The sequence below is a fragment of the Halichoeres trimaculatus genome, unplaced genomic scaffold (genome assembly GCF_033239565.1).
Source record: "Halichoeres trimaculatus isolate MK-OKI-2021-1 unplaced genomic scaffold, fHalTri1.1 fHalTri1_scaffold_20, whole genome shotgun sequence".
Lineage (NCBI taxonomy): Eukaryota > Metazoa > Chordata > Actinopteri > Labriformes > Labridae > Halichoeres > Halichoeres trimaculatus.
In genome coordinates, this window is record NW_027437198.1 from 20,150,530 (window position 1) to 20,176,416 (window position 25,887).

The following is a 25,887-nucleotide window of genomic DNA, read 5'->3' on the forward strand; positions in this document are numbered from 1 at the left end:
CATGAATTCTGATAGACCTACTTTGTGATGACAACAGTATTGCATCTGGTTACTTCTGGGGAGCCCATTTTTTCAGTATTATTTAATAAAAGTTTATTTAATAAAAATTAGGTATGTATGTTTTGTGTTTGGTTTCCTTCTGAGTTTCAGGTAAATGTTAAGATTTACTTTAAAGAATAAAACAGAATAAAGTTTTTTTTTGTTTTTTTTTGTAACTGCCTTACTGTGGTTGACACACCTCATGTACGAAATAGACTCCTTATTTTGGTTTTAAAAACTCTAAAAAGATTCCAGAGGCCCCATGGCAAACCTAACAACTCAATTTTGATAAGTTTTGCACAGAAACGACGCCAACTCCAATCCCAGGTACACTAAGGTGCCATGAAAAAACTTACTGATAAAAGTCAAATGTGGTGGCTTGTTTAATTTCTGAGAGGTGGTTTTAAACATGCACTTACTTTCGTCAGCTAGGCCTCAAGTTTTCTTTTTGGGTCAAGGTGAAAAGGGCTGTGATTATCCAGAAAACACCCTGTACCATGCCTTTCAAACATTTCGCCGGCAGATGATGGTAAAGTACAAGCACTCCTCAAACTTCTCTGCCCTGCGGCTCATCCTGATGCAACTGGATTTTCACGACTAGCTTCACACAGCCCGCCCCAAAGCTGTTGCTTTAACAGCTGTGATTGGTTAAACGGGTGAACCGTTCACGCAGCAGACGAACTCATTGGCCCTCTCGCGTGCCAGTTAATTTCTGCTCAACAGGTACAGTGGCGCGCGAGACAGCTGAGCCACGTTGGCTGTGTTGCAATTTCAGATGGTGCTCGGAAGCTGCGTATTGTCGATCAGGTGAACAGCCCTTCAGCTTGTTTGTAAGTTTTAAATAAGTGTTTTGTTAAGTAATATGGCTGCTGTCGCTGAGTGTGTACTAATGTCTTTTGCGTCGCTTTGAATAAGGAAGTGTTTTTATCTACTTCGAGGACTTAGTCCCTGTAAAAGATACAGTCACACACCTGTTGGCAGGCTTACTGGTTGTTGTTGTTGTTTTTCTAGCCATACAATACTGTAGTTCTTTGTCAGTAATGTATGAACTCTCAACACACAGGTAGGATGAGCGTGGGTTTCATAGGCGCGGGTCAGCTGGCCCACGCTCTTGTGAGGGGCTTCACTGCTGCAGGTGAGTTTTGAAAAGCATACCTTGTAAAGGCCCATCATTTCAATTTCACTTATTTTGCTGATGTATGTTGATTGCAATCATTCACTGATAATGTTTGTGAACATTTTCCCTTCCAAGGAGTGATTGCCACCCACAAAATCACAGCCAGTTCCCCGGACACAGACCTCCCCACAGTACAGGGGCTGCGGGTGGGTAGACAGTTAGTGTTGAGCAGGCCTTTCAGTGCTGTATAATCTGCTTTACATCTCATGAATCAACACTGAATATCTATTAAGTCCAGTGAAGTGATACACTGTGGTTTTTACAGAAATTGGGCGTCAATTTCACCACCAGCAACAAAGAGACAGTCTGCAAAAGCGATGTCCTCTTTCTGGCTGTGAAACCAAACATCATTCCTTTTGTTCTGGATGAGATCGGACCAGATATTGAGGATCGTCACCTTATTGTGTCCTGTGCTGCAGGTGTTACCATCAGCTCTATTGAGAAGGTAATCATAACTCTCTGTAAATGATTGAACAAAGATAAGTACATCACTACTTCATTGTAATGCCATCTTTGGCAAATTATGGGTACATGGTACAGAAGAAGAATTTCCTGGTTCAAGATTAATATTTCCTACCGCATTACAAAGACACAGTTTTTATTTATTTATTTAATTCTTTATTTATTTATTTATTTATTTATTTTTTACATGAGATAAGTTTAGTGAAACTTTGTGAACATTTGATATGACAAATTATAGTGTTTTACCAAGTCATATTTATCTTAATGTACGAAAGGTGTAGAGAAACTGTCAAATATATTAATTTCAGTAATGGCAGGTGCATATTAATGATTGACTTTATAAACATAATAAAGCAAAATGGGTACAGATTATGGACAGAATCTCAAACTGCTGTTACACTGGTTGTCTGACATTGTGGAAGGTAAATTAATGTTTTAAATGGGGCACACAAAATGTATGTTTTTGATCAGATGTGCAAATATTTTTGATTTTTTTTCTTTCCAGAATCAAATTGAGGTTTCTTTTCTCTCCTTAATTTGTTGACCAAGAAGGTTCTTCTGTACTGGGGGTGTGCAGCATAAAACCATTAACACTAAAGGATCTCTGTGAATACATCATTTATTTTCATGATGTTGCTCAAATTTACTATTATTGTATCCAAGATGGTGTGTAGTTTCATTTGACATTGTTTTTGCCTGTCATCAATTGTGATTTTCTTTTTTGTACATTAGCTTTGAGTGACAGTTATTTCTGATGAAATTGTTCTGGCTGCAATGTTCTTAGGGTCTCATTGCATTACTGAGCTCTCATTTTTATCGGCCTTCAGGCAAAACAGTCACATGCTTTAACATGACATGAATTGGTCAGCTGCAAGGGCTCAATCCAACAGCTATGAATTCTCATTTAATAAAGGTTGAGGTTTGCTGGTTTAAAATATAGCATAGTGTGTGTAGGATGAAGACAGTTAGTCAACTATAAATGTAGTCAACTTTGATCCCCATAGGTTTGATCACATTTGAAAACAAAGAATCTCTCAGGCCGACTTGATAATCATGTAAGTTCATTGTTGTCTTACACAGAAGCTGCAACAATATCGACCTGATCCAAAGGTAATGCGCTGCATGACCAACACTCCAGTGGTGGTGCGGGAGGGGGCCACTGTGTACGCCACGGGCACCCATGCAGAGGTGGAGGATGGGAAGCTGCTGGAGCAGCTGATGGCCAGTGTGGGGTACTGCACTGAGGTGGAAGAGGACTTGATTGATGCTGTCACAGGCCTCAGTGGCAGTGGTCCTGCTTATGTGAGACATTTTTTTTTGTTGTTATCTAAAAATATTTTTGAACCATTTGCAATTTTGAACATCTTTTGCTAGAAAATTGTATTTTTAATGAAGAATTTTGGCTTTTCAGGCGTTTACAGCCGTAGATGCTCTTGCTGATGGTGGAGTGAAAATGGGCCTGCCCAGGAGATTAGCTGTACGCCTTGGAGCCCAAGCACTGCTGGTATTGCTTTTACAATTTTAAACTATTTATTTATCACATTTTGAGATTTTTGGGTGCTTTATTGTTAAATGATTTTCCGGTTGGTTCCTCATATCAATTAAATTTTTAAATTCTAATGCACCCGTCTAAATGAAAGAGTTTCTGCCTTCGTGTAAAATCAGTGAATCCTCTTTTCTTGATATAAATGTACACATGCTGTGTCTGACATAACTCATGATGTGGATCTTCCTTTTCTTTCTGTCCCTCTGAAGGGGGCAGCTCGAATGTTGTTAGACTCAGAGCAACACCCTGGACAGCTCAAGGACAATGTGTGTTCACCAGGGGGCGCCACCATCCACGCCCTGCATGTCATGGAAAGTGGCGGCTTCCGCAGCCTCCTGATCAATGCTGTGGAGACGTCCTGTGTTAGGACGAGGTGGGTTGAAGAGAAAAGTGTGTGACAAACAAAGCAACAAATCATATTTCCTGTCAAACTGATCCACAGCAAGTGCTTTTAAGCTAATTGTTATATTCAAATGGTTGAGCTGATTTATTTCTTTTGAAATGTGTTATTTGGACAGTAGATGGTGCTATATACAAAGAAAATGTCATCTGGGAACAAGTTACCTGATGATAAGATTATTTCTATATCAGTATGTTGTGTTGTGACATTTTTTAACCCGAGGCTGAAAATTTCTGAATCCTTCTTTTAAAAGGGAACTCCAGTTTTTGGCTGATCAGGAGAAAATCTCAGCAGCTGCTATTAAGAAGACAACTCTGGACAAAGTGCTCCAACAGCCTGGAGTGAGCGCAGAAACGGTTGGAGTCAAAATTCGTGGGCTCAGTATGTTTACCAATAGCCCCAGGATCAAGAAGAAGTGATGGGTTTTTTTTGTGTGTGGAAATAAGATCATCTTTATGTTACCTGTCATATTAGTGTCATAACTATTGACAAGTGATTGAAAGATGACCCAGAGGGTGACCTGTTTGAAATAAAAAAGCACATTTGGGTTGAAATGTTAAATTTTATACTAAGAAATGTTTGGTGTATGTGTCCTTTCAGTGTCAGGCTTTGTGGGGGTTTTTTGACACACCACTTTTCCTTATCAGGTATTATCAGGTAATTCCGTTATAGATTGGTTGGTCTGCTAAATGCGAATTGATTTGGTCGAAGGCGGTGACGGGGAAAGTACTGAAAACACCATGATTTTCTGGAAGCAGTTTGATCAGTTAGCTTTGTGTTAACTGCTCATTTATTTCTGAAACTTTTGAAATGATGTATTACATTAAAAAGATGAAACTGGCTGTTATTAGAACTTTTTATTAAATATATTTTAAAATATGTTGTGAATTTCTGAATTAGTATTACATATTTAAGGCACGAAAAACTATTTTTATTCACATGATTGTTATATTTGGTGATACATTTGTGGTCAAATGTTTTCTTTTTTTCTTATTGTGAGGAAACAAGAGCCCTCATGAATGAAGGCACGTGACCAAACACGATGACGTCTGGCTTCGATACAAGAGAAAGGAATCAACAAGGAGAGCACGAGCTGGCATTTGGAAGCCCCACCGCTTCTGTCAGTGAAATCGAAATTTTAGTGCCTCTAGTGTTTGATCACCGGTGTGACGGTAGAGGGAGAAGACCTTGAAGGCAACGACTTCATTTCAAAGTCAGGTGGGTCCGTAAACCAAGCAGAGACGGCGGTGTTGTTATGCTGAGTGTGCATGCCTTCGCCTCGCCGCTGACAAGCTGGTCTCACTTAGCTTCATGGGCTAGCATACTTAGCTTCTCACGTTAAATCTCGTCAAGTTGGCTTCATTTGTACAAGAATCGGGTTTCAAACTAAAAGTATCCACCTTGTGCAGTCATATTATTGAACGTATCAGTGCTTGTGGCTGCTTTATTTTGAAGGCGCCAACCGGATGTAGTCGTACTAGCCGTTGGGAGCTGTCAACTGTCGGGCTGCTACAATGCTGAGATGGCAGCTAATCTTTTGTACACACATGACCCGTGAATTACACATGTCACTTTGATTTTGTTTTCAATGTAGCACAGCACACAATCTTTTATGTGTAACATGTGATTTCTTACATAGAAAGATTGTTCGTGGTGTTGTAATGCTTCAGTTATAGTAGGAAGGTTGAGCACGGGGATTTCCTCGCTCGCTTGTTTTGTAGGCGGGGAGTGTTTTGCCACTTTCACAAGCAGTGCGTAGAGAGGTTGGGGACCCGGGGAGTAGCGGAATGTCAAAAACTGTGTAACTGGGGGTGCTTTAGTGAGAAATACTTCCCAACGACTTGGCGTGCCCTGTGTATCACAGCGCGTCTTCTCTCTGGTTTGTCAACTCATGCGCTTCTTGCCGTTCAAACCTGCTGCTTCATCACCTCGTTGTGAAGAGGAGCAAGAGCGAGCCGAGACAGCGGTTTAGCGAGATCAGGTTGGATTTCAGCATTTTCTCATGGTATTTCTGTCAGAAATTAGTGTATTTGTTGGAAAATCAGAGCTATGACCTGCTGAGTTTTTTTATTTGGCTCTAAATGTATGCATGGATTTGATCTTTTAACAAACGCTTTAAAGCGATCGTTTCGTGTTGAATTGATTCACCTGAAGTGACAATTCATTTAACCACTGGTTACACTGCAACAACGGCAGTGCCAAACCAAAGCTGCTGTCCTAGGCTTCCACCGATCAGTTAACCCCAGTGTTCTTTTTATAATCAAAGCAAACAAACAATCAGCAGCGGTATTTTTATCGTGCTGAATCATCACAATGATGTATTTAGACGTTCTTAGAATCCACCCCGAAATATGGCACCGCCGGACAAAGGTCTGCTCGCGGGATAAGGGTCGATGTTTATCAGCAAGCCGCTGCTATAATAATAGAGATGGATCGAAATGGTGCTGATCTGTCGTGCAAGACAGTCATCAAGCCATGAGCATCAAGTGATGACCATCATGCATTTATCAATAGCCTCATCTACATTCAGCTGAGATTGTGCATTTTATTGCAGTGCTGTCATGATGTACATCAACAAACGGGCTGTGAGTACATCTAGACTAAGTGCTTAAGTGTCAACTGAGATGTCAAATCCATTTAAAAAATGCATGATAAGCAATATATTATGCCTGTGTTGTTATAATGGAGTTATTTAATGAGTGGCTGTTTAAATTGGGTCATGTGTGTGTTTATGGGATGAATGGAAGTTGAACTTAACATCTTATTCAGATGCTTTTCAAATACAATAGTACAGAGAAATTTGTTTTGGTGTATATAGTGTGCTAGAAATCACTGGGTTGCATGCCTTGATGGCTTGCTTGTGACATTATTTTCACAGTCTAACATGTAATTCCTTTTATTTTGGGCTGGCAGATGCTCCTGCTCCCTGTGTGTGACATGATGAAATTTGCTGCCTATTAGAGTGCATGCTTACGGAGGGCAGGTAATGAATTATCCATGGAGACTATCTGTGCAATTTGAAAAGTCACCTTGGAAACTGTTGAGCATATATCGGCGGGGCCAAACAGATAGAAGTTGCCCATTCTTGCTCAGATATCCAACTTATTTCATCATCTCTGTTCATGCAAGCAGGGCATTGAAGTGTGTTTAGCAGACAGGCCAGCCCACATCAGAAGCTCGGCTTTGCAATAAAGCGTAATGCCCATCTCTGCCTTTCTCTGCAGGTAACCAGAACAGATGAGGGCCCATATAAGAGCCCGATGGGGCCGACAATAGTGTGTGGATGGAGACAGGGAGTGCTGGAGCTCAGCTCTGAGATTTATCACCTCCTGCATTGAGGTAGCAATGATAAAATAAGGCTGGATACCTTAGAGGTGAACCGAGTGCACAACTCATACCCAGTGGCGTTGCTTCGAATGGGCAGGCGGTGGAGGGTAGAGGATATATGAGGTTGATGAAACACGAGGCAAGATTTTACACAGCATAGACTACAGTCTGGCCACCAACACCTCTGTATGGCCAACACAGCTGAGCCTTGGGAGTAGTTACGCCTATTCAGGACAATTAATAGCCTCAAGAAATGAACACAAATGTGGGATTTGTCCACAAAAGTGCTGCTTAAGCTGCACAGGGAAATGGGAATGCCTGCAAGGAAGGGAGAAAAAGATCAATATAGTTTTTTTCCCCCCTTTTTTTTTGCAACAGGGAGGGAATGTTGGTGATGAAACCTCTTGCAAGTGTAGTGCGGATTATGATTGCTTAGCATTGCGATATGCCCGCTCCACTTCTCAAAGTAATACTTTCATCCAGCAGACAGGGTAGCAAGTGTGTTTGATGAATTTCTGTGAGGAACTCGAGTTACACTTGGCATGTTCATTACTGCTCTGTGTTCATAATTTAGATTAGCCAATATCCGAGCGAACATGGGGAGCATAAGAGGAGAACTGTGTGCTTGCTGCCGTTTTTCATGTAACCTACTTTATCTCGGCTGATTAATGTTTAAGACCCATCAACGGTGAACTGACGTTAGAAAACAAGTGTTAAACCATATCTATATTTGCACTGGGAGCCAGAGCCTGAATGAAACTCGTGAATGATGCTGGAAAGAGAAATTTTCAGTTAATTTGGCTGAGATTTAGGAGACTAAGAAAGATGTGATACGTTCTGGGCAGGGTATGGAGAGGTTAAAGGTAGTGAGACCTTTCAAGGTGACAAGTATAACCCCCTTAGAGAAAAAAGTAATGACAGGTATGTAATCAAAGCTTCATCAGTGCGTCTTTTATTGCGTTTTGATAACAGAAATAGATCCTTTTTCAGTGTTTGATGGTCTCCAAATAAGAGCTACCATGTCAACACTATGTATGATAAACTCACACAAGTATGTATATTTGCTTTTTTCTTGCTATCTAAGAATTTTTGTTATGTTTTGAGTCAAAAAAAATGTGATAATCCATTAAAATGTCTGCTCTTCTGGGATACTTTGAATTTTGACCAGATATAGAAAAAAGAAAACAGTAATAGTGGATATAATTTAACCTCTTAAGGATAATACTCATAATTTACTCTGGATAAACTTCATCAGATGAGGCTCAGATGTTCAATTAGAGAGAACTCTATTGCATCTTTAATAAAGATAGAGCAGTGTACATGGAACTATAAATAAAAAAACCAGGGTGGTTGCCTGCTGCTGTTGTCAAAGAAAAAGAAAAACAAAATCATCAGTAACCCAACATAAATTAAATGGTTTTATTACAAAATAATATCACTAGTTAGATCAAATGAAATCTGCTCTTTTGGGGGTTGTTCCACATTGGAATTATGATCTTATTGGCATTCTTATCCTGAATAAGTGGAGTAAAAATCAGTGTTATTTGGGTAGCACCTGTTATCATAAGCTAGCAAAATAGTTTTTGAAACACATGCATTTGACTGTTTTGGTTCCTGAGTCAGGGTAAAAAAAATCAAAAAGGACAAAAAGAAGATTTCAATGAACACTCAAATAGAGAGTGTGGAAAAAGAGGAGAATCTTATTATTAAATGCATGATTACTAATTTAGACTGTATTCTTGAGTGACATTAATTTGATATATGTATTATTTTGGGGGAACGGTGAGTGCGAGGCTCCATCAAATATCCTGTGGGCAGACATCATCAATCACCCGCCATAATTTGAGCTGAGCGGTGGCTGTGTTATTAATAGAAATTAGCATCTTTGTTACTTTCAGGTAATAAGTCTTGACTGCTAACTGCCTGCATTTGAATCAAAGCACTCCACAGGAGAAACAAGATGATGAATTTGTTTTCCTTCTTGTCTTTATTCAGTGTTGCTGCCGGGCTCTGTTTGTTTGATGTCGTTATCACAGAGTTGTGTTTCGACTGAAGATAATCCACCTCAAATCATAGCAGTGCAGGGGCAACAATCAAAGCTGTAATTAATTCTGGATTGTTTTACCTTAAATAGCATTAAATGTGATAAACAGCTTTAGTTTAGCCTTTTGCGCTGTATTATAGTTGTTAGGTCAATTCAGTATGTATTTAATATGTATGCAGCCACTGTAGTAAAGCTCCTAGATATTTTGCTAGTGTGTGGGTTGCCTCCAACCCTTACTTCCTCTGCCAGTGCAAGGCCGAAGTATCAAGAGCTATTCTCTTCCTGTTTAATCAAGTCCTCCAGGCAGATACTGTGGAAGGCCAATAAAGTCTCCTCTCCTGTCCTACTGCTTGTACTAACAGAGCATCTCTGAGTGTAAACAGCAGCAACTGAGCTCAAACAGATTTTCGTATGTATCGAAACACTGGTTAATGCAAACCAGTCTAACCCAAGTCCCTTTAAATAAGCTTCACATTATCAGTGACTTCAGAAAATACTAAATCCCTGGAGGGCGGTGATTCATGTTTTCACTTTAAACCACATGAACTGGATGCAAATTCTAGACATAAATGTGCCACATGCTCTCTGCAATCATATAACTGACTGGATTCCATATGGGGCTTTTTCAGAGCCAGTATTTTTTCATGGAACATCTTGTTATGCGGCCTATTTCTAGCTCCATACTTATAATATTGGTGATGGTATACATTTTTAAAAATGGGGGATATTACGCATAGGGAAGCAACATAGAGTAATGCACGTATTTATTTTGTGCTTCTTCTCAAACTGTTTGTGTTAGATTAACACACATCTTGTAATTAAACTAAACCCCAAAAAAGGAATCGAGGTGTGTTTAGCCAAAACTCTGATCAGGCATAAACACAAATTTAACATTACACTTTCTAAAGTCCCTTTTTCTTTTTTAGCTGACAGGATAAAAGCTTTCTCACTCTAACTGAAGAACAGATCAGGGTTTTGTTGCTGATGGCTGTTTACCTATTTGTAATGATTTCTATCAAAATATGGTTCTTAATGAAGCTTTTACAGAAAGTATTTAAAAAGTTAATGGGTGAGCTTTTAGTGGTTACATTTTAGATAACAGAACATTTAGTGTATGAGGAGCCAACACAAGTTTCAGAGCTTATATTAAGCAAAGATTTTTGTATTATATTAACCATTTCTTCTTTCCAAGTTTTTAATAGATAAAGAATTGAAAGTCTTGATTTGGTCTTGTTTGTAAAAAGAATTGTTCGAAAAAGACTTGAGTCCTTTAAATCCATAACTTCTTTTTTTCCCGTTTTGTTTTTTGTTTGTTTTTTTACTTTTTTTTGGTCTTTCTCAAGTTTCATTCATAGAGGACAGGACAGTAAGGTAAAAACAGATGTGACACACAGAAAAGGGTTACAAGTTGGATTTGAACCCAGGCTGACTGCTATAGGGCTAAAAACATTCTGTGTCATATATGAACTTAAACCCTGTGATGTCACCCATTTGTTTCTGATACAGAGTTGTGAAGTCTATCGTCAGCACAAGGCATATTGGTAATGTTGGACTCAACCTAGCTTTATTCCGCATTGGAAGAGGCACATAGGCCATGCCATTTTCCTCTTCAAAGACAGTGACTGGATGCTCATGCCCTTATGGACAAAACTTCAGCTTTTAGTTCAGGTGTTAGATTTTCAGACTGATGGATTATCTTGAAGCTTACCTCATGGGGTGCGGGACTTAACCACTGGACTATACAAACCTGCTCTTATGGGTCTTACAAGATAAAGATTTTTTTTAGGTTTCTCATTTTTTTCAGTTAGCAACGCACTCTATTATCAGCATGTTTGCATTGGCAGAAGAGACAACAAATTCTGCTGGTAATTCCAGCCGATGAAGTGACGCCCTAATTTTACACATATGTTGGCAACTTCCATGCGAAAAAAAAAAAAAAAAACGAGCTCCACCTTACCGGCTGAATTGAAGTATTATACGAGTCAGAAATAGACTGCAAATTAGATTTTTGCAATGCTTGTGAAGCACAGGTGATTTTAGTAGGAACAAAACAACACTCCTTTAACAACACTCATTAATATCATCACGTTCTCTCTACATCCCAAAAAGTTTAAATAAAAAAGTGTTGGTCCCAGTAAAAACCTGCCAAGAGCCTCTGTTTTAGTCATTCAGCAGCCAAGAAATCTAAGAGGAACTACACAAAGGTGAGGGAGCCAAACAGAATAATTGAACTCATCGTGCTTTTAGCAGGCTAATGATGCTTCCCTTTGCTTTGCGAGTTTGCGTAGCTAGTGTTACTTCTCAGTTGTAGCCTCACCTCAGCTGCTCCTTGCATATTTCAGTCACTTTCAGTCTTTTGATTGTTAGTCCTGCACGATGATGACATGAAACGAGGGATGGGTACTTGGCAATCAGTATTGGTACTCAACGATACCAATCTTTATTACTTTTTTTGTGTGTATGTGGTTGTAAATATAAATTTGTTCAAAAATAAAATCTCAAAGTTTTTCAATTAAACACATTTATTTCTCAATATATAAACTTGCATTACTGTGTTCATATCCAGCATGGAAAACCTTCTCTTCCACTTCCTCACCGTCACAAGGATGCGTTTACTGAAATATGGTACCTTTTGATTTGACAGGCTTGATTCGGTCAGTACCTATGAAAGTACGTAATCCGGTATCAATCCCTACATGAAACCCAACAGATTGATGAACGAATATATTTGTAAATGAGAAAAATAGTCTTGTTTCTTTATGGTTTTAAAACTACTTGATTGCCTAATTAAGGATAAGTTCTTGCACAGCAGAGACTTATTGTACTTAAATATTTGAAATAGGTATTCATATATGGGTATCAGCCCAAATGTGTTTTAAAAACATCCTCTCTACAAGTGACAAACAGTTCAGGGCATTGTACAGTCTGCAGCCGGCAACAGTTTAACACGTCGTAGTTTGGTAGGCAAAGATTTTGGTGAACTGCTATTTTGCCCCGAGCCTCCCCTGGTCAAAAGTATTGGCTTAGTATTTCCCCTCTACTACAAGCATATCACATTTCCCTCTGAAAGCTGCTGAATGATTCCCCCTCTCCCTCTTTTTGTCACTCTTATTTCACGCTCTGAATACTTAGTAGTTAATAGCTTCCCTCCCCTCTTCCCATCATACCTTCCTCTCACACAGACACCCTCGCACCGTTTTTTTTTTCTTCCATGCGCAAGTTTACACCAGTCATCCAGTAACTCTCCCAGAGCTATCACAGGAGTCTGATTTTTAATTTGCAGTTAAATGGCGCCCAACACATGCAGCTTGCTTGATAATTGACTTCACTCAGCTGAAGGGAGGAATGATTAGATCTGAATATCTCGGCGATCTTTTCAACTCCAAACTAGAAGGGAGGGAGTAAAAGTAGAGGCGCTGATCAGGCATGAAGTGTTGAGAATTGCTATTTGTGGCATACGTGGTGACAGGGTTGGCTGCTTGCATTAAGCATCTCAACCCTGAGAGAGCAAGTGGACAAGAGAACAAATACACAAAAAGTATGAATTAATGAGCCAAAGCATGAAGAGAAATCATTGACTTTTCTTTTGTTTTTCACACTCATCACATGCCTTTCTCTATCTGTGTGGCTATCATCATTCTACTTCTTGTGAAAAGTCTATGATAATGGAGCGGGAGGCTACAAGACTCATACATTATTGATCAGGGGAAACTGAATAGGTGATCATAGCGGCTTAACATCCAGCTCTCTGCTTTTGTGTTGTGTTAATTGTCTAAGATGAGCAGGTTTTGTGTGGACAGGGGTTTGAGACGCTGCTCCATCCCCATGGAGGAGCATCGTCCAAACGCTTTTTCGGCGGAACAGCCAGTGACCAGGGCAAATATATTTGGTTTAAAAAAAGAAGAAGAAACTGTACAGTGCTGGATATCACTTTACAATAGCCTGACACTTAGAAATGCTTTATGTGCTGGCTTAATGAAGTTGTTGCAATTGCCTAATGCTTGTGACAAAAGCTTAGACTGTATAAAATATAGACGTGGTCTTCGCGACGTCACCCCTTTGTTCCTGAAACAGTCAAATGAAGCAAATCTGAGGATGCAGCCGCATTGGATATGACGCCGGCTTTGAGCTGAGCTGTGGCTTTGATTGGACAATCAGGTGGTCCTACCATTGTCCAAACCACAGTTAGAAAAATAACTTATCTCTTGCATTGTTCACTAAACACAAGCTATAAGTCTTTCTATAGTATCACAGACACAACAAATGATACTGTTAACATTTAAAAAAGTCTTTCGAAAGAGGAACACTGTGAAATTTTACTGCCCTCCAATTGTTAGTCAAAGTAACAAACCATATAGAATAAAGTGAACAAGGGGTATGGCTCTGCTAGCTACAATCATTCTACTGTATGGATCACAGGGTTTTTGTCAGAAAAACCAGCACATTGGCTTTTGCTCGTTTTAAGGGAGAACGAGTACAAATGACCATATCCCCTCCAGGTCTGTGCACATGAAACTTTTTCTTTCTAATTGCAGCCTTTGCGATTTGAAAATTGCTTTCTATTACATTGCGATTTCGGTTCCACACCGATTAATTGTTCAGCCCTTTCTTGTGAAAATTGTTTCCAGTCTTTTTGCAGCCAGCCTCAATTGCGATATGCCTTCTCCACTCTCAATGAACAGCAATTTTTAGCACTTCAGCATTGGCTTCATTTTTTTAAACTGGATGTTGCCTCTTGGACAAAAACCAAAACTTTGAAACAAGAGTTAAGGTATTTTGACCGAAATGATAAAGCAACAAATGAATTTTCTTGATGTCTTGTTCGATTTCGTTGATAATAGTAACTTTTCTGACCTTTGTTTAAAGAAAACAACAGCAGGCTATTTAAAATTTGGATGCAAATATGGTCTCGTTGACACCCCCCATTGGTTTGTAAAGAGCTTAGAGAAAGTGGTCGCCATATTAAAACAACAACCAATCAGCTAAGTTAAAAAAACATTTAAAAAAATGGAATTGAGGCCTTAGCGTGGCTGCTTGGCAAACCTGCTCAGGAAGCAGCAAAAAATTGAAATCTAAATCAGTGTTGGTGTCTTATTTTTAGTAGACATGCACCAATCGATCGGCTGGCTGATCAATTGGTGCAGATTTCCTTAATTTTGGAGAATCGGTGATCCGTGATCAGAGATCGGCCAATCCTTACATGTGAAACTGATCTTATATACCACCGGGGTAGGTCTGACAGCCAGCCAGCCATTGTTGCTTTTTGGTTGTTTAAGTTAAAACGTAAAGATTTTATTGTTTCGCAGGTATTATTAAATGATTTTCAATCAAATAAAATGGAAACATCGAAGGCATATGCTGTCAGTTTTAAAAAGTAAAAAGTAAATATCTCGGTATTGGGCCAAATCGTTATAGGCAGGTCAGGTTTTTTAAAGATTGGTGATCGGCCAGAAAATTGTGATCTATGCACCCCTAATTTTAAGTAAAAATGAACTAATTAGACTGAACATGTATTTCAAAATATGTACGAAAAAAAGATTCCTGAATCAGTTATATAGTAAAAAAAAAAAGTCCGCTATTGATGTAAGAAAAAGTTGATTGTTAAGTTTTTTGAAATAAGAATAATATCATATTACATAAAATCAAACATTTGTATTTCTACTCTCTTGGCATGTTTTCGTTCTTGAAAGCCTTTATTACCCAGGTATCATGGGTAATAAACTGGCTTTTAAAGAGTCAGAGGTCATGCCCAGAAAACTCATCTTCTCTTCTTTCCGGATCTGTTTGAAATTTTTTGCTTACTCAGATGGTTAAAGAGTTACAGGATACAAGTGATGAGAATAGCTTGTTGATGTAGCATGTTGTTGGAACATTGTAGCTCATGGATTCCAATGCAACACCGTAATACCCCATATTTCACCATAAAGCTTGACTTTTCTTCCATAGGAGCCAGTTGAATTATCTCTCTAGTTCAAAAAGTCGAGGAGTTACAGTAATTGAAAGAGCAGCATAATTCAGACATCATTTTTGTCTTTACTTATCTTTCAATAAGATAATTTTTCTTGACCGGTCAGCTGAATGTGGCTCAAATTAGGTCTGATAAAATCGGTTTTACTGAAAAACTCGACAAACAGCTGCTTAGATTTCAGTTTTTTGCGGTGCAGTCTGGTTAACCAGGCCCAATTTATGTATTATAATTTACAACTCATGAAATAACCTTAAAAAAAAGAATACTAATTGGGTCTTTATGAATCAGCTTCATTTTTCCTCATCAGAATTTCTACTTTGAAAAATGAGGAAATAAAACATTTTGTGGCCCCTGCAGTTCTTCACAGTAACCCTAGGTGTACCGTTACCCAGATGTTATAAACCCTGATAAAGGGCCTGATTTACATTTCCACCAAAGCTCCCGTGTGTCTTGTTGTGGCTGCTCAAACCTTTGCAAATCTGGCCTGAACATAGCAGAGAAGAGAAATTTAAAGTGAGCATATGAGCAAAATGAGTCACATTGTGTGTGTTTTTTTTTCCCTTTTGGAGTGAAATGCATTGTTTGCTGTGCGATGATATCCGGCTGTTAGTTTCACAGGATTGTGTTGCCATTGTTGGATGCTGCCTGTGCTTTCATCAGCATGCACCTCCACTGTCTAGTTTTATTCACTTCATTAGCAAGCTGCCAGTGCCAAGCCCTCGAACGCCTCTTTTCAGGAATTGATCATGACAAGTTCAATTTATATGTGCTTGTGTGGTTTTTTGGTAAATTGTCAGTGTGGATACATGTGCATGTGATTAGTTGCCTGATATGAAATACACAGTCATGTCTGAGGAAAGCCTGTGCCCTGTTAGTCCTCCCCAGACGTGTTTAGTATTCAGAGAGCAGGCGCTGTCGTAATCTGGATTCTGAGGCAGGTTGCTGGGGTTTTTGTTTGCTCTTATGGCCCTGATAATCTTGTTACGCTGCTGTCAAGTGGAGCTGGCTCTCCCTGCAGCCTTGAACCACCATGCGTGCCACCTCAAGCACCAGAAATCCACCCCCGCCCCCCAACACACAGCCCCACACCAGCCCATACCGCCATTTTGAGACAGCCGTTGATGGAAGAGCCTTGGATGTATCCTTGAAGAATCACCTCCTGAGCATCTTTTTCAGCTTCCCGCCCCCGCCCCTGTCTCCCACCCCCACCTCAGGCAGTGAGCGACAGTGATAAATATTCATCAAGGGACGCAGTGCATGGATGCCGGAGCCTCAGTTCCCCCTCAACAAAGGGTCCCCTGGCTAATGGTGTCCATCCTTGGCAGCCCCCCTGGAGAGATCCTGTGGAGGGGATGAGATCATTAAAGCATGACATGGGCTCAAGGCCGGACCTATCATGTCACATCAGCATTTATCCCACCAGAGGTCCTTTTTTTTCTCTCCTTACCCCCCTTGAGTCTCAACCTAAGCCGACCCCACCTTGCGAGCTGCCCTCTATAGATTCAGATGAACACAGACAGCTTTTGAAGGTTGGCCGGGTTACTTGCGTCGTGTTAGTTCAACTTCACAACTTCCTAATTGGCACCTTGGTTTTGGTCCTTGCTGAGATCAGTGATTTTTTTTTCCACTCAACCTGTTCTTCTCAGGCTCCTCTAAATGTGTCGAGCGTGCATTTTTCACAAGGCTGTTTGCTCTCTCTTTTTTTTTTTTCCTTCTCACCCTCTCTTCCTCTATCTGTCTCTCTCACCATCCCCTCCTTCTCTTTCTCTGGGTGACCACACTCAGCGAATTCTGTTTCCTGTGGGTGTGATGTCTCTCCTACACAAGCAATCAGCTCTGATTTGTCAGCGTTCTTTCAGGCGATTCATAAAAATTCAGCAAGCACCTACAAAAGACTTGTGTGTCCCTGCACTCGCCCCCTACCTCTGCTGCCCCGGCGCTCAGAGCTGTGCAGATTTCCTCGCATGCTCCTTTTGCAGGGCGCACAAATCAGAGCTGAAGTTGTGACCATATGAACTGCACACAGTGTTAAAAAGATCATCATGCATCATTACAAAACTTCCTGTTACTGTTCCCTGATTTTAAGAATTACAGGTGTGCTCTTCCTCTTTCCTTCTCTGTGTGTCTGTGTGAGCGATGCTTCTTTGTCTCCAGGAGCTATGACATGCCTGGTAGTGGAAGGGAGCAGCTGTGCATTGGACCTTGTCTGTGTTGTGCTGCCATGCCCTGTCATTGGTAGCCGTCTGTTGGCAGCAGCCTGTGCTGGAGGGTTGCAGCCTGGGCGCAATCCTTCCACAGTGTCATATGGTGAGCTTTCAGCGTGCCAAGCCTTGCCCACTGTGTTACCCGACACAGCTGTGTGACAGAAAATGCCTCCTCAACCTGGACAATGTGCCATCTTTCTCTGTTTGTGAGATTTCAACTGGTTTTTGAACAATGTTGGGTCTAGGCGGCTGAGGGGAAAATGATAGGCTTATATGAAATTTGGAAGAAGAAGCCTTTTTTTTCTCTCCTCTCATCCCAGCAGCTATTAGTGGAGTACTTTCCTGTCTATTTGTCCATTATCTGTGCATCATCAGGCAGACCATTATCCCATTATGTTTTGCATCTGTGGTCCAAATGCTTACTGGAAATGAGTCACCACAAAGGCCGGTGAAAGGTAGGTGTTACTATCAGTCAGCTATTCATAGCCAGTCCAACAGGGATGAAAGTATCACATTTTAAAAGTCCTCGGCAGAATGTGAAAGGCTTTTTATATTGGCATCTGCAGCACAGGAAAACGTTGCCATTTTATGACAAGCCAGAGGACTTTTGGAAGTGAAAGCATCAAGAATGCAAGTCACAGACTGACCCCATGTTATGTCCCCAGTCTGTGTGATAGTGTCGTATTCAGGTCATTTTTAACAAGCGCCTGTCTCTCCCTGTTTGGCTCAGGTGACCGGTCCACCTGTAGCACCCCTTTGTTGCCATGGAAATATCCTGGCCATCTTAGTGCACTTCTGAGCTCCAACTCATCTCCCTTTTTTCCTTCCCTCTCCGAGAGTCTCTGCACACAAAACACATAACACATGATGACGAGCTTATGACCGTGTAAGCTCTAAACACAGGAGCACACTGACTGTAATTCTTTTGAGGATTCTGTTCTTTGGATCTTTCGTTTCCTGTTTTTGATGCTGAAAAGTTGTAAAAGCCCACATGCATTTGTTTATGTGCTCAGCACAAACACACACTGCTGGGCTGTGTAAATCAGCTTACAGAGGCAATGTGCTGGCTTGGCTGACTGTGGTTGGTGCCTGTGTCGCTGACACAGCATTTACCATGTGTAGTGTAAAGCACCCAGGGCCACAACTGTGCGTGTATGTGTGCGTGTGTGTACTGCGTACACACATACTTATCCTGTGACAGAGCTTACACTGTGCGAGGCATCCAACCTTCTACCTTTCTTAACGCCACTGGGTTCGATTTCTCGTCCACACAGCTTGTTTAGGGTGTTCCCTCAGTCTTGACATGAATAAACTGCAGTGCAGCCCGTTTATTCTGGATGATAGCTGAGGCTCTGCAGTAGTTACAGCATATCCCTTTTCCAATGATTTATGGGATTACAGGCACGCATCAGCAAATCTAGACAGGTTTTACTGTCTAGACTGGATAGCTGGTACAGTAGATGAGTGCTTGCCCTGTGTCCTTCTGTGAGTCTGTTTCAGCTGAGTGCCATGGACAGCTCAAATGTGGAAGTTTTTATTTCAGTCCATCATCCATATCCTCTGCCGTCCAAGAGGCTGCATTAACAAGAGTTTTGTTTTCCAAGAGCTCATTGTGAACTGCTGCCAGCATAACCGAATGTGATCCTCCTTATGACTCAACATATTGCTATCTGAGAGACGTGTGTGTGTTGGACGGGGAAATGCATACCACAAATGCTTTCTTTGTTCTTAGTGACGGGGGGAAAAATGGTGCAGGTACCTCTCTGAACAGATTTGGCTTCACTCACAGTGAAGTGTTAAGTCCTTGACCCACTTCTGTGCCTTCTGTTTTGAAGGAGTTGTGTATTTGAGTCATCTTTGGCAGAAAATACTTATATGTATATTACAGCCTCTTATTCCCGATATGTCTTTTTTTTTTTACTAACAGAACAACCCGGAGTACAAGTGGACGCGGCTCTTGTGGCATGACTACCACAAACAAGGGAAACAAGGCCTTGAAGGTAATTGATTGTTAGAATTTGGTTAAAGAGGCTGTGAAGAGTTTCAAAGTCTCCCTTCTAGATATATGCCTGATCATAATGCCTGATCCACACTTTAAAATGAGATTATCAGCGCCAGTATAGGTTATTTCAAAATGCTACTTCCTGATCGGGTCGAGCAGGACTGTATTGATTTACAGCACATCCAAGTCTCTATGACAACACCACATCAGCTGACGATGTTCAGAAGTGAGAAGAAGAGACTTTAATTAATTAAGAGATTATTTTTTTAGTGATGGTGGACACAGGAGCCTAACTGTCAGACAGAAAAGGACAGAAGAGAAGAAGAAAGATAAACAGGACTGTGATACAGCCTCAGCCAAAGGTTAGAAGGGTCAAACTGTTTGTGATAATTTTCACTCCAACCCACAGTCAGCAGTTATTCTGCAGTGGTCTGTTCAAACTTGAGAGTCTATCAATAAAATGAAGAGTGAGGTTACATTAGCTCTGCTTGGTAGATGACTGGCAGGACATAGCTAACCAGGATTCACAAACGTTACACGTTTCCGATGTGTCTAACAGCACCAGATAGCTGGTACACTGTAAAAAACTGAAATCTTGTCAAGTGTTTGTGTCTTAGAAAAAAAAAATAGTCTTAGGTAAGTTGATATGAGCTACATTCAACTTATCAGACCATAATAGTGTCTTGTTTCAAGTTGTTTAAAGATAAAAACAAGGTATGGATTGTTTGTAACAAGTAAAAAAAAATACGCCATAGAATAGGAAAAGTTCTCTAGAAAATGTGCTCGAAATCAGATTGTGTTAATACAAGTAACTTTTATCTTATTTCATAGGCAGATTTTTTTAACTTGTTAAAAGCAACTCAAACCTCATTTTTGTCTTTAAATGACTTGAAACAAGGCATTTTTCTGAACTAGTCAGGTGGATGTGGCTAGGGATGGGTACCTTTCACATTTTAAACGACACCGTACCGATGTCCAGTACCTGGCAATCAGTATCGGTTCGAAACGGTACCAATTTTTGGTATTTTTTTGTGCTAATGTGGTGAAAAATACCAATTTGCTTAATAATAAAATCTTTTTTTTTTCAATTTAACATATTTATTCTTCAGTTTATAACCTTGCAATGCTGTGTTCATGTCCAGCATGGAAAATCGCCTACTCCGTCAGTACCCAGTACTTTTGACTGGATATGGTCGGTACCTATAAAAGTAGCTAATTTAGTACCCATCCCTAGATGTGGCTCATATTCAGTCTTAAAATGTGTTTTTTTACTGACAATAAGACAAAATAACTTAATAAGATTTCAGTTTTTTGCAGTGTAGCACTTCATATGGCCAGCCAAACTTACGTCTCCTTGATGTCACGTTTGTAACAACAGCGCTGCGTAACTGTTCTAATAAATACCCTACCTTGTTGTGTTTATCTGGTAAAAAGTAGTCTTGAACAAAGAAGACTAGTTCCAAAACAAACACACGCCTGGTTAAAAGTCACATCTCTACAACAGTGCGTGAGACTGCGGGCCAGAAGGTGGCGAGGCAGTCCAATCAAAACAGATTCTCCTCATAACACCTCTTTAAGTGTAAATACTTAAATTATTACATGATGAGGGAAAAGACCAACACTGTCTTATTCCTATTGCCAGGTGAAGCGGGAGCCAGGGGAGAATGGCACCAGCCTGACAGACGATGAGCTGGTGACTATGTCAGTGCGAGAGTTGAACCAGCATCTACGGGGCCTGACCAAGGAGGAAATCCTTCAGCTGAAGCAGCGGCGGCGCACCCTGAAGAACCGGGGCTACGCCGCCAGTTGCCGAGTGAAGCGCGTCACCCAGAAAGAGGAGCTGGAGAAGCAGAAGGCTCAGCTGCAGCAGGAAGTGGACAAGCTGGCCACGGAGAACGCCAGCATGAAGGTGGAGTTGGACGCTCTGCGTTCAAAGTACGAGGCCCTCCAGAGCTTCGCCAGGACTGTGGCACGCAACCCTGTCACATCAGGCAGGGGACCTATGGCCTCTGTCATAGGGCCCCTCATCCCTGGTAAAGTAGCTGCCACCAGCGTCATCACCATCGTCAAATCCAAAACGGAGGCTAGGTCGTAGTAGCAGAAAGCGTGGAGGGGGGTAAAGGCTAAATCAGTCTGTGCGTTATAACACGGCAAAGGATTTGTCATGACAGTTCTCTGTTCTCACTGACACTAACGATACTCTCCTCAACTTCATCCTCCAATAGACTCGTCTTGGTTACAGGTGACTCAGTCAAATTGAACGATTCAGCTGCTGGTCATTCGAGATTTGCATTTTGGCATCACTGATCCATCTGCTTTAAAAAACAAAGTGTGTTTTCAGATAATCAAGGAGACAACATCTCGTGCTAAAGGTACAGTATGTTCTGTATCTGTTGCCTCGGGACGCAGCTCTCACAATGTTCCGTCCTAAGAATTGGCCTTTGAAAAGAACAGCTCATTGCAACCAGAGAGGTGAAAAACCTCCCCCCACTTTACAACCACAACATCACACATCAGCATAAACTCTTTCCTTGTTATAATGCACTGACTTCAATTGGGATGCATTACAAACCTGGTGTGGATGCTACAGATGTCTTTAAAACTGCCTGACTAACATAAAACCAGTTAATCAGCCCAATTTGCAATTTCTGTTGGTCGTCTGTCAAGAGACTGTAAGCTTGAAATAATGCTCCTAAATCTAGCATTGATTTCTGTTTATGCATCTGTGACAGGCTTTAAGGAACTTGTCATTATCAATATGACTGGTAGATGCAATAATATATGTATGCACTGAAAATACAAAGAGGTCTTGCATATTTATGGTAAAGTGGAAACATAGAAAAAAAATAAACAGCAATTCATTATGATATTGTTCTGGAGCCGAGTGCCATTCCAGTATGACAAGATTCTTCTACAATATCTGGAAACCTGAATGTCATAACAGTAATATCCTCATGTTTTGTGGGGACAGTGAAATCCACAAACATTTTGAAACCTAATTTTTGCTCATAGAGAAAATATGTTCGAGTTGTTTTGTTTAAAAGATATATATTGCATTTTTTGTAATTACTTGTTGACAGGGCCGTCAGATATTTCCAAAAGAAAATCTTTACACAAGCTTTACTGTTTGAATTGTTAAGGTGTAGAAACTTTGTCTAATGTTGAGTTCTTGGTTTTTATTACTAGGTAGAAAAACTTCCATTGTTTATATAAATACAGAAAAGGAAAACGAAACAAAAAAAATCCTGTGACACCTTTTTTGCAATTGTACCGACAGTGGCTTATTGAAGTCTGATAGCTTTTTTCTAGTGACTAGGCGCGTACTGTGGGGTAGCGCGTGCTGTAATGTGTAAGTGACAAGTTGGCAGTGTCGTTCACTGTATAGATGTCAATGCTGTGCTATTTAAAAACAAATCTGTAGAGCTAAACTAGGTGGTGTAAACAAGGTCAATTGTCTTTGTGCGTATTGGCATCTGTGATATCCTCTGCTTCCTTGGTGTTAGTTACAAATCATTTTGTCATCAAAAGTTTACCACATTGAGCCATGTAGGTCAGAATCAGGTGAAATGGCGCTAGAGAAAATCAACTCAAAAGACTTTGACCTAAAGCGTAAAGTGATAGTGACATCACAGAACCTGAATGATGGATGCAGCTGGTGCTAGATGCTCCCTAAACACATCTGTGACCTGAAAGTAAAAACTTCACAAAGAGGTAAGCCTCTCCTTTAGGTGGGACCACCAAGGTGGAAATGATGGTGATGATGTAATGTCCTGAATTGGGAATTTTACTCATTAATATCATAGACTGTGGGAACAAAAAAACTGGACGTCATTTTGCTAGGCTGGAAGTGAGGTCACCACAAAACTGCTCCCCCTGTTGGCTGGCTGCAGTTTAGGTAAAAAAAATCCAGCTCCCCAGCCATTCCAGATGGGCTGTGCTCAAACTTTAAAAAATAAACACACCTCTTAGAAATGTTTCTCACATCCGACTGTTGTAGTGATTTGAAGATGTTATTTGGCTGCCTTGTGTTCAAGTCCTCTTTTTCTGAAGTTTCATTTTCGTTAGCTTTTAGACATTAAAAAGGGGGGTTTATGTTCTTATGTATTTTTTGGGGGGACTGTAAAAATTGTTGCAAGGGAGATCCAAGAAGAGATTAGACTCTTAAAAGAAAAAGAAAAACATTATTTTTGACATCTGGCTCTACATAGATTCTCAGAGTCCCTTGTAGCCTCTACTGCGCAGATTTTGGCTGCACAGTGGTGGGGCTTCCAAAACCGTACAATGGTAAAAGGCGGAGCCACACTGTCCACTTCATATACAGTCTTTGGTTAATACAAGAATGTCAGGCTAAAACTGTTTGAATATGGGACTTGAAATAGACCGTGTCAGACAGAAAGGGCTCCAAGAAGTCCAATATGCGAACTCTCACAGGACAGACTCTCCTTTTATGTACCTCTTTATTGATATTGGAACAACCAGGGAACACTGTATGTGCCAATTGGGGATGGTTGCCAAATTAAGTAATTTTATAGGTACTGACCAAACTCCATCTGTAGCACCAATTCTCCATGCTAAATATAAACCCAGCATTGTGAGTTTATATATTGAGAAATAGATATGTTAAATTGAAAAACTTTGAGATTTTATGATTTAAAAAAAAGTTATTACCACATTAACATACATGAAAGTTCTGAAATTGGTACTAATACAAGTTACCAGGTAAAGGGAATATTCACAAAAAAAAAGAGAAATGCTTTGCTGATTTTACGTAATGGGAATTTTTGGGGGTAATAGAAGTTTAAAAACACAATATTCATAAGCAATGGTAGTATTCAAACAAGACTGAAGATTTCAAGCCTGCCTTGCTTTTTCTTTGCTATTTTCACCAAATTCTCCCATGGATTTCCACCTAAAGGAGAGGGCTTAGAAACTCTTGTGTTGGTGAATTGTTACTACTTACCAGGTTTAAAAAAATAGATTTCACATTGAGTACAAAAGTTTTCCAATGTCCACTTTTTCCTCTAAATGGTTTAAAGAGTCTTTATAGTTTCTCAAGGCTTAGAGAATAGAAAATGCAGCTATGGACTTTGAGGGTATCAGCCAAATGGTGCAGCATCACTTGAGGAAGTTGACCTAATTTCCTACAGATTTTCAGAAAAAAAAAAGTGTCAGGTAGGCTTTTGACTGGGGGGTTTGTATGCACTAAACTCCTGTTTGTTTTGCTCAGGACAAAACAGGTCACTCTAGAAAATGAACAAACCAGTCAAGATGAGAGGAAGCGAAGCTGGGATGGCAGCTCTGTTCATATTTCGTTTCCCTTTTTTTATATTAAGCATGTCATAAAAGGGCTTCAATCCACATTAAGAAAAAGACACAGCACGACCACGTAGAATTACAATCAACAACAGCTGCCAGCAGTGCGCCTTCTGTGCCAAGTGTCGCGTCACTCTCCCGCTCCTCTAAGAAGGGATCTAACAGTGGAGGAGTTTAACACCTCAAGGTGACAGTAGTTTAATGACATTAACAGAATGCACTTCATCCAGATCTCACTCTCCTGCTGGTCAGAGTGTCCTACAGTGACGACGAGGTGTTAATCTACAAAACTCCATGCCAGAGGTCTGTGTGCGCAAGTGTATCTATCCTCACTTCTTCAACATGCTTAGCTATCTACAATGACTGGTTAACTGTGGGAAAATATATATCCGACTCTTGACATAGCCCAGTATTGATGTTGGCGTCTTTATTGCTGTGGCAGTCTTGTGGAGTGAATCTTTTTTGGTGTCAAGTGTCTTTAAGGTGTTTTGAGTGGCACCGACCGTCGACCAATCTCTTGATCTCTGCTAGAGATGACGAGTCTCTCTCTCACACACACACACGTACAGGTGTATAATATGTAGCTACAGTAGGTATTAATGACCATTGTGAAAAAGTGACCCTTAATATGCAACTCAGTGGAAAGGTGTGAAAGAGTAGATGTACGAGTAATCAATATTGTCAAAGTGACTATGGTCTGTTCTTTAATAACTCTTGCTGTTTTTCTAGTTATTTTTGGTAAAGTGTGTTTTTTATTTTGCCCTCACATGTTGAATCCTTTCATGAAAGCGCAATTGGCCCTTGTTTAACGTGGCTAACGTTAAAACAGTTTTTTCAAGGAGTCATGGGATGGTTGCACTTAGCCTTACTCACTAATAACCCTGGTCTGAAAAAGAGTAACTGGATCAATAAATTAGACTCTGGTATCTGACTGAAATATCTTGCTATCTCATAAATGTTTGTGCACTGAGTGTAAAGGATGCTACATTAGATTTTATCACAAGGGCCACTTGCAATATTTTGTTTGGTTTCTTTGGTACGCGTGTGTTTGTGCGTGTGTTTTTTGTACATTTGAGGTTCCTCTGCTGCTACACCAGTCATTAATGCTCGTTGTTTCGCTGTAGCATCATCCACAGCGTTTCTGTTCTTGTTATGTGTCCGGCGTGTATTTGAAATTGATCTTCACACTGTAATTCGTTCTGCAGATTTTTTAATTGGCAGCGTCTTTCTTTCTTTTCTTTTTTTTTTCTCCTTCTCGTTCTTGGTTGTTTTGTTTGTGTAAGAGAGGATATATAACAGCACTTGTGTGAATTTATTAGCTCTCAAGACATTGGCTTTCTTTCATGAAAATATGCTTTGTAAACAGTTGACTGTGCAGGTTTTTTTTCCTCTTACTCCATGGAGT

General features: G+C 40.3%; 2 protein-coding genes and 1 long non-coding RNA gene across 5 annotated transcripts in view; 2 read left to right on the top strand and 1 right to left on the bottom strand.

Annotated features, from left to right (window-relative positions):
• LOC141809815 (uncharacterized) overlaps nucleotides 1-627 on the bottom strand; it is a 77,960-nt gene extending 77,333 nt beyond the window's left edge. Inside the window, exon 1 of the long non-coding RNA XR_012600013.1 lies at nucleotides 459-627. This is a non-coding gene — a long non-coding RNA (uncharacterized LOC141809815). The remainder of the gene's footprint in view (nucleotides 1-458) is intronic.
• A 111-nt stretch (nucleotides 628-738) lies between these two features.
• On the top strand, nucleotides 739-4,462 carry LOC141809660 (pyrroline-5-carboxylate reductase 1, mitochondrial-like). 2 transcript variants are annotated; one of them, XM_074696780.1, is made up of 8 exons: nucleotides 739-869; nucleotides 1,103-1,174; nucleotides 1,292-1,362; nucleotides 1,482-1,661; nucleotides 2,759-2,980; nucleotides 3,090-3,182; nucleotides 3,434-3,597; nucleotides 3,878-4,462. In XM_074696780.1, the coding sequence occupies exons 2-8, from the start codon at nucleotides 1,108-1,110 to the stop codon at nucleotides 4,041-4,043; spliced, it is 963 nt and encodes a 320-aa protein (XP_074552881.1). In that variant the 5' UTR covers nucleotides 739-869; nucleotides 1,103-1,107; the 3' UTR covers nucleotides 4,044-4,462. The 2 variants fall into 2 exon arrangements, with proteins under 2 accessions (XP_074552881.1, XP_074552882.1); XM_074696781.1 differs by having other exon boundaries at nucleotides 739-846.
• Nucleotides 4,463-4,670: 208 nt separating this feature from the next.
• Nucleotides 4,671-25,075, top strand: LOC141809952 (transcription factor MafG). Of its 2 annotated transcripts, none has more exons than XM_074697210.1 (3): nucleotides 4,671-4,842; nucleotides 19,095-19,167; nucleotides 20,812-25,075. In XM_074697210.1, exons 2-3 carry the CDS (start codon nucleotides 19,132-19,134, stop codon nucleotides 21,262-21,264), a joined length of 489 nt encoding a protein of 162 aa, XP_074553311.1. In that variant the 5' UTR covers nucleotides 4,671-4,842; nucleotides 19,095-19,131; the 3' UTR covers nucleotides 21,265-25,075. The 2 variants fall into 2 exon arrangements, with proteins under 2 accessions (XP_074553311.1, XP_074553312.1); XM_074697211.1 differs by lacking the exon at nucleotides 4,671-4,842 and adding an exon at nucleotides 5,234-5,605.
• The last annotated feature ends 812 nt before the right edge of the window (nucleotides 25,076-25,887 follow it).